Genomic DNA, 9,020 nt, shown 5'->3' with positions numbered 1-9,020 from the left:
TCAACTACAATGTGGGAAATCCAAAAAAAATAAAGGTAAAACATTGAGTCAGAAAGTATATTTAAATTTTTGGTTTAATTCAGTTGAGCACAGAGCTGTAAAGGTAATCTGAAAATGCTAAGTCACTCCATTTCCAAGCGTGATTTACAAGGTTACGAAATCTTTTCTTCGACTTGACAGATGAACTCTTGACAAGCCAGTCTTGTTCGGCAATGGGAGTGGGTGGTGTGAGTCAAATGAGGAAAAAGGAAACTACAGCTGTCGAATAAAACAACACAACACTGTGTGTCACTGTTTCGGATTTGTAAATGACAAAAAATGGATTAAACTGGATTGGTTTATTTGGTGTAACAGGTGTAAGGGTTCATGTTCAATGTAGTTTATTAGTCCATACAGAACAAGTACAAAAGAAATATTCATCCAGGCTAAATTAAGCCAGGAGAAGCTGCAACATTTTATTAGTTTATTAATTTAATCTGGCTCTTCGGCTGATGTCATGATGATTAATGATGGAATAAAAATGACTTTTTTTTAAAAGTGTTATTGTTGAAGGTCCATCATTTGCTGACATATTCCCACATAGGAATGATAATAGAAATTACACTAGAAATCAGTGATAAAGGTTCAGGTTTGGCCCAATAAAACACTGTAATTCATTCATGAACTGTTCTAGATATGTACTTGCTTTAAAAAAAAGTTATGTTGACATGGTGAAATATCCTCTTTATAAGCAATCGCTCCTCCTACTTTTCAAGTCTCCAGTAGCCACATGTCTTTAACACTGAGAGGGTGAACAACAGCAGGCTGATACAGCTCCCACCCACACAGTGGTTAACACGTACAGCTATTAGTCATCTCAGAAAACCCCCAACTCCGAGCTTTCAAACGCTTAACTCCAAATTGCGAATATGATGTGAAACTTTTGTCTCGCACATTGCCAGTCTGCTGTCTGACTGTACTTTACATGCACTCTCACCCTCACATGTGCCTCCATCAGCTCACACTTGTTCTATTACGCTGACTTCCCATCAATGTGGCCCCAATGTCACAACAGCAAGAGTGAGCACGGCCCCTATATATCACTGATGTGCCTTGCTCTGCGCGCAATCTGTGGCTTCAGGTGCCGTATCCTGTTCCTGTTGGGAGGGAGGGGGGGGCAAAGTTTCACACAAAGCTAGAGCTGACACTCAGTTTGATGGGTGGGAAGGCACTGATTACAATTTAAAATCCATGTTTGTGTATGTGTGTGGGAAGAAAGTACAAAATTTGTTCATTTCAGGAGTTGAGTTCATTGTAGTCAGGTTACTTCTTTATGAATATTACAATCCAGGACATTATCTGACATGTGATTAGTAGCTGTGTGTGTGTGTGTGTGTGTGTGTGTGTGTGTGTGTGTGTGTGTCTGCCCTTGTGTGTGAGAGTGTGAGCTACTTCATGGCTGCAGCCCAAGAGTATCCTGTCAACAGGAACTCCTGGATTTGATATGCACCCGCCTCTGGCCACAGAAGGAAACTGATTTGTTTGTAGTGTGTGTTCGTGGTTTTATCTCTCCTCTCACCCACAGATGTGATCAGAGGTTCCAAAAATTGATCTGCAAACTTTTTTAAAAAAGGATCTTTTTCCTTTTTCAGGGGGGACTTTAAGTTTAAAACAAGATTTTGCGTTTGGATTCTTAACTTACGTTTAAAATGCATCTGTCTATTAGAAAAATGTGACTAAAAGATATATATATATTTTTTTTTTTTTTTTTGCTTGTGTTGTGTTTTCATTTGCATGTTAGGACAGTACCATGACACCCTGACAGGTTTGTGAAATTCAATGGAAATCTGAAAACAACACTGCGGTGATGTTGTTGGGTATACTGCAGAACAGGTTAGATAAGTTTGTCAGGTGCCAAATCTCTCTATGTCATCACAGCAGCACTGACGTGACCTGCATGTTAAATTAGACATTTGTTTCTAATAATGTGTGAATTATCATTATCTCTGGATGGGGTTTTTGTTTTGTTTTTCAGTTTTACAAACTTTGGCCCTGTGTGAATTTATAAAAAAAAATAGAATAAAAGATATAATGATCAAATGTATAGAGAACAATCATGACATGACTTATTTTAGCCACTGACGTTATCTGTCAGTGGAAAGTGTGTTGTGAAGCCAGTTTAAGTAGTTAGTAGTGTTGAAATGCTGCTCTCTCTCTCTCTCTCTCTCTCTCTCTCTCTCTCTCTCTCTTCTCTTGCAATCAAGGAGGAGTCGAGAGTCCTCCGGGGCTTCTCCTGGAACCTGCTCCTCAAATATAAAGCGCTCCCCCCATCCACTAGGAAAGACTGAATCATAACTCACAAGGAGGAGCCGCTGCCACATCTGTGATTTCTCCCTTAAACCTGTACTGACATCTGTTGTAGTGTGGTGTGTGTGAAACACCGCCGGATTTTCTTTTTTCTTTTGAAAAGCAGTGTCTGTAGTTTTTTTTTTTTTAACTTTAAAACAAATTATCCTACAGTTCAGCTGAGAAGCCAACTTGTCAAACAGAGAAGTGAAGTTTTTGGAAAAGAGAGAGAGCGCGCAGATGGCAGCCCTCATCAGCGCGTACTCGTCGTGGCCGGAGTCCTTCGAGTGTCCTTCAGGAGACGGGGACGTGCCCGACGGACATGGCCCGCACAGGACCCCCGTGGACAAGGCTCCGGAGCCGCGGATCAGACGGCCCATGAACGCGTTCATGGTGTGGGCCAAAGATGAGCGCAAACGGCTGGCGGTTCAAAATCCAGACCTGCACAATGCCGAGCTCAGCAAAATGTTGGGTGAGTTGAAGAAAAGTTATTTAAAGTCTATAAAGTTTAATAATATCTACTTTTATTTCTCCTCCTTGTCGTCCGTCTCCTCCTTTTTCTCCTCCTCCTTCATCTTCTTCTTCTCATGATTGATATTATGATCTCACATTATTATTGTTGTAATTGTTATTATTATTATTAATGATGTTGTTATTAACATTAATTGTAGTTGTATAGTTGTTTTAATTAATATCATTACCAATAGCTTTTTATCCGTCCACACACTTGTGATTCCCTTCAGGACACGGCTGTTTTATGAAAGTTTTTAAGTTGTTTCCAGCGCCAACAGGATTAGTAAATTAAATAAGTAAAGTCAAATTTGATGATATATATACACATATAAAAAAAGATGATATATAATAAGATATAAAGACGTTAAACAGGATACAACAACACGTTTTAAACACAGTTATTCAGTGGAGCAGTTAATCACGTAACTTCACAGCCATCAAACTGAGGAGCTCGTCGCCAAAAAAATAAATTAAAAAAATCCCCTGAATTTAGAAGTTAATGTCTCTTCACCGTAAAATTCGTTCAGACTGTGAACGTCGAGAAGGACAGAAATATTTCATTCTGCGATGGATTTGGGATTCTTGGATTAGTGCTTAAGCTCGAAATCTGGCACCCTCGCAAATCATTTTAAAGCCAATTCACGAACTGCAACACATGTAAAATACGCGTTTAAAAATAAAGATATACAATTGACACTTGTGTTTATCTGAAAATAGAGCATTCGTTACAAAGTGAGTCCCTTGAATATAATCGAGAACTAAAGAGGAAGCTGCACATTCAGGTTGCGGTGGCAGTTTTAATACAGATGTTTGATGCTTTCTTTTTTCATTGTCACAAACCTGGGAAATAAATCACAAATCACGCTTTCATTTTTATTGTTTTTAAATAAATATTCCTATTATTATTATTTTACTTTATGTCTCTTTTATAGTGCTATTTATTTTTTGTTTAATTTAAGAAAAAACAAGTTGTAATCCCACCACTATTAATATGAATTCAATTTATAAATTGTCCAATAAAGAAGTATAAGATTACAACTTTAAAAAAAATGATTGAGAACATATTTATAGACATTTTTACAAGTTGTAGAAATTGTTAGTGTGAAATTTTAATATTGTCTACTTATGATAGAATTTTAATATGAAATAAAAAAGGCATCAAAAGTATATAAATAAAAAAAATCTGGATTTTTACTTAATACTAAAAAAATCTTCTGCCGCCTTTTCTTGCAGGCAAGTCATGGAAGGCCCTGACTCCCCCTCAGAATTTCTTGCAGGCAAGTCATGGAAGGCCCTGACTCCCCCTCAGAAGAGGCCCTTTGTGGAGGAAGCAGAGAGGCTTCGGGTGCAGCACATGCAAGACTACCCCAACTATAAGTATCGGCCTCGCCGGAAGAAGCAGCTGAAGCGCATCTGCAAGCGAGTGGACCCCGGCTTCCTCCTGAGCGGCCTGGCCCCTGATCAGAACGCCCTTCCCGACCAGCGACCCCTCTGTCACCCCCTCGACAAAGACGAGGGCAGCCCCAATGGTGTCAGCAGCAGGTTTTCCAGCCCCAGTCCTGCTCTGCCCAGCGTCAGAAGCTTCAGAGACCCAGCCGGTTCCAACAGCAGCTTTGACACCTACCCCTACGGCCTGCCCACCCCTCCTGAGATGTCCCCCTTAGATGCCATGGACCACGAGCATGTACCCCCCTCTTATTATTCAACGTCTGGTAGCTCCTCCGTCTCCTGTTCTTCCTCAGCCTCCTGTCCAGATGAACACCACCAGAATCAGACACACATGGGCAGCCCACCCCCTTACCACACTGACTATGCTCAGACCCAAATCCATTGTGGGGGCGCACACATAGGTCACATCTCTCACATGTCCCAAACTGGTGGTGGACTGATCCCTGGCCCTCCACTGTCTTACTACAGTACCTCATCTTTCCCCCAGATCCACCACGGGCTCCATCAGGGCCACCTGGGACAGCTCTCACCCCCACCAGAGACACAGGGTCACCTGGAGACCCTTGACCAACTGAGCCAGGCTGAGCTTTTGGGTGAGGTGGACCGCAATGAGTTTGACCAGTACCTGAACTCCACTGGGACCGGGTTCCACCCTGAGCAGGGCAGCAGCATGACGGTTACAGGACACATCCAGGTGGCGTCTGCCGCCACAACTTCTGCCACTGCATGTCCCAGTAGCACCACAGAAACCAGCCTAATTTCCGTGCTCGCGGACGCAACGGCAGCCTACTACAACAACTATGGCATCTCGTAAGCTTGGTCACGGCACCCATTGCACTTGTGACTGATCAGAGACACTACAAGGTTTAAAATGGGTGAAGACATTCGGGACGATGTTACACTTGGGTGCTAGTAAGGGAAAGCTTTCTCTGCTCTCGTCTGTAATTTCAAATCTCGTATTAGCATCTATGAGTATCTTCCTCCCACCATGATTAAAACCGAAACTGATTATTGAGCAATATGATTGTCTGGAGCCCAGGAAAGAACAAAGAGCAATTGGAGGAATATGAAGAAATGGAGATGGACAACTCAGGGATGCAGACACAAACTACTATAGTATGCCACCTCCAGTTGTCATGAAATTTCTAAACCAGAAGAACAATCGTAAAAGACTTGTCGTCCACTTGTAAATGTCACCAGTTACTGTTGCCACTGCGGCATGTACAGATGCTCTTTAGAAGCTAATTTAAGTCCTTTGATGTTTCGCATAAATGCTAACTGTAATGCTATTATCGACGCTTTCCATTCGAATGTTTGTATTATATGTTCTCACTCTCATTAGTTTGGGAGTCTTACCTCAGTAGTTGTAATTGAATGAGGTTTTAGTTGGAAATTTCTTATGCAATTTAACAAACGGTGTATAATGAAGAAAAAAGGCGTTTATACTTCTTCTCAAGTACTTAATAATATATAATCATAACCTCTATGATGAAAAATAATAATGTATGCTGATTTAGGTTTGTGAAAGACAATAATTTAAAATAAAGTTCAATTTTTATATAAATGCAGTCGCTACTTGGAGAATGCGCCCACAGACAACATACCACGACAGAACCATGACTTTTGATTATTATCACAACTAGATATTGATAATAACTGATACACTTAAAAGGCATTGTGCAGTAGCAGATGAAACACGTTTCCCAGATGCATCGATACATATACATAGCACCTGATTTATATAATCAATATAACATAATATACAATATAATTGTTGAATAAAAACAATAAAAGAAAATGCTTAGTAGTTATTTTCCACACAGAATTGGGGATAAAGGGGTGTGTGTGTGTGTGTGTGTGTGTGTGTGTGTGTGTGTGTGTGCTACTTGTCCATCTTGAATTCAGTGTCATATCACATATTCTCTTATTCTGCGCTCTGTCTTGCTCTTGTACTGCAAGTGGCCGATCCTGACACCCTCTGTCTTGCTCTTGTACTGCAAGTGGCCGATCCTGACACCCACTTCCCTGCTTGCTTTTTCCACCCTCCATCACATCATCCTTCTACATCCGTCTCCTCTCGCTTTCATTTCATCCCGGTTCAGAGGATTAGTGTAAAACAGGCACAGCCGTCACCACCTGCCTCCATACCCACCGTCCTTTTGTTTTCCCGGAGTCTTATTCTGGGTGCCATTCTTAGGCACTCTGGACCCTCCTTCCACCCCCCACCCCCTCACCCCATGTTCTATCTTGCTGATGCAGACCTTTGGTAATCTGTGCAAAATAAATAAAAAAATAAATCCCAGGGCCTCGTTGACTGTTTTACACTCTCCTCATTTTTCTCTCTCTCCCCCCCTCTCCTCTCCACTCCTCCCTTCTCACCCTCTCTGTTCTCTTGAATTTTTTCTTTTTCGATAAAAGGAATTCAGGGGGCTTTTGACAAATCCTGGAGTCTGGCTGGTCTTCCTGCATTTTTTGGGAACGGTTGAGTCGTGCTTCTTGTAAAGAGGATGTGGCGGAGGAGCGGTGTTTCCTGACTGATAAGGGAAAAGCCTCTCTCCGTCAGGATGTTTGGGCCTGCCTGGGCCCTGCATTAAAGAGCCAGAGAGAGGGAAGGGAACCCGCTGTTCAGCAGAAGGAAACACTGCCGTGCTGATTAGCATCTTACTTACCCGTCTTTACTCAACCACCATTTTTCAGGAGAAGCTTTGTCAACCTGGCCTGTCGTACCTTCACCACAAACACACCAACAACACACACAGCTATGAGCGGGTTTCTTAATCCGAAACCAGAAAACAACACTTGTGGTGGACACGTGTACCAAAACATGACCGTTCTCTGTACCCAGATTCAACCACGATTGTGTGCTTTTGACAACACCTCGCTGCCAATGTGATTAAACTGACCCGAATGACAACATTCATCAAATACCAGTGTTTGCAGCTGGCCGACGTTGTGCTCATTTCTTCGGGGTTAGATCATTACCCTTTGTGCCTGCAGGGGTTCAAAACTCTGCGGAGGGTCCATTTGAGTGCGACCATATTTTGGACGGGTGGTGCCCCAGGCATACGGGGTGAGAAAGTAGTCTTTGGTGCGGTGTCAACCGCAGAGTTGTCAGGGTCAGCTCGGGGTGCTGCTGCAGACTCCCTTGGTAAAGACGCCCTGCAATGTCTCAACAATCACATCCACCACCTCAGGGTAGGACACTGTAGCACGGACAAGGACATCGACTCAAGCGTCAAAGCATCACATTAGACTACTACACACAAGTACTTCAGTATATATTATAGAATAAAGCAGTGTTTTCATCATTATATCATATTATTCCCATATGCTTTGATATTCTAATATTATTTCACCTCTAAACAACTCCAATATAGGCAAGGGATAAATAGAGGAGCAAGATGGATTCTCAGATAATCCAATGTTGTTGTTTTTTTAATGTTTTTTTTTTTTATTGTGAGGGAACACTTAGTTTTTACATTTATTTGCAAAATTTAAAATCTCCAAAATTGGAAATAGATGGTTTTCACTGGACAGCAAATGCAGTCAAATATATAAAAAAAAATTTATCATGGTGCTGCTGCTTTTAAAATGTGATCAGCATGCAAGATGTCTCTGCAGTGATAAATAAACAACATTTGGTGTCTAATATCTAATATAGTTCATATCTCACACATATCTCTCTCAACATACCTCCTGCACAACATACAAAGGAACTCTATGGAAGTATTTACACAGAATTGTTGATCCTGTGACTTTTAGGTTTTTTCGGGAAGTGAGGGCAAAACACTCAGCTTGTTGGTGCTAATCTTTTCCTCCCTAGAAGTTGACTCATCGTCATGGTAACCTTTAGTCAAAGCCTTCTGCTGAAAACCAGTGACAGTCATCGCCGCTGTTTCAGCGGCAATAAATCAACAAGAGAGGAAAGAGAAAATAATGCGTCAACAAACACTAGCATGACGCTGTAGTGAACTGAACTTTACACTTCGTACACACATAGCCACTTGAGACCAATATTGTATAATCACTTTAATTTGACTTTAATTTGAATTTTTCACATATTTTCACAAGATTTACAATATTTCCAATTATAAGGATAGAGGCTGAACAAACAAAAGAGTCTCCTCTTGTTATTTCTCTCTGATTGCTGACTGGCTCAGTTCCAGTCTCAGGTCAAGCCTGTGGAATGAGTCTGTCAGGTAGTCTGTTATGTTTCCTATTTCCTCCTCTGCCGTCATGTCACTTCCCTGGGCAAACAAACAACTCTGCAGTCTAACTCAACACCAACTGTCAAGGTAACAACGTAAGGCTCAGTGTGTGTAGATGGGGTGCCGAGCTCACACAGCTGTGTAAAGTATTATCCATCTGCTGGGACCCGAGGTGAGCAGTGATCACTTTAAATATCGTGTCCTCCGGAGGTACGGAGGAGGCTGACTGTCTGGTTGGTCTAGCGTCCATTGTGTAGCCGGCGAGGGAGCGTCCAGTCACGTCACATTTAGAGGTCGAACATTTGGGCTATATGACGTTCTTTGCGTATTAACTGTAGGTCAAGAGGAAGTGGCTAATTTGCACTACGTGTCAAAGGCATATCAATGTCTGAGACACTGATGCCCTTTAAACCTACATATACCTACTATAGATGCCGTATGTTGTGGTATGAGCTTTGTGTATGCAAACAGCATATTGCTTACTCTACAATTATAAAATCTAATATATGCAGCTGCATGTATCAC

General features: G+C 41.7%; 1 protein-coding gene across 1 annotated transcript; it reads left to right on the top strand.

The window, feature by feature from the left end:
• Window positions 1-2,306: 2,306 nt before the first annotated feature.
• On the top strand, window positions 2,307-5,851 carry sox7 (SRY-box transcription factor 7). Its single transcript, XM_027284615.1, has 2 exons — window positions 2,307-2,797; window positions 4,116-5,851. Exons 1-2 carry the CDS (start codon window positions 2,566-2,568, stop codon window positions 5,099-5,101), a joined length of 1,218 nt encoding a protein of 405 aa, XP_027140416.1. The 5' UTR covers window positions 2,307-2,565; the 3' UTR covers window positions 5,102-5,851.
• The last annotated feature ends 3,169 nt before the right edge of the window (window positions 5,852-9,020 follow it).

The sequence above is a fragment of the Larimichthys crocea genome, chromosome XI (assembly GCF_000972845.2).
Source record: "Larimichthys crocea isolate SSNF chromosome XI, L_crocea_2.0, whole genome shotgun sequence".
NCBI classification, from domain to species: domain Eukaryota; kingdom Metazoa; phylum Chordata; class Actinopteri; family Sciaenidae; genus Larimichthys; species Larimichthys crocea.
Note: the sequence above shows the minus strand (reverse complement) of the source record. Positions and strands in the feature narration are given on the sequence as shown.

Bases quoted from the DNA above. Each gene is read 5' to 3' on its own strand.
- sox7 (XM_027284615.1), top strand. From the start codon at position 2,566: ATGGCAGCCCTCATCAGCGCGTACTCGTCGTGGCCGGAGTCCTTCGAG. The intron at 2,798-4,115 runs GTGAGTTGAAGA...AATTTCTTGCAG, and splicing joins CGAGCTCAGCAAAATGTTGG to GCAAGTCATGGAAGGCCCTG.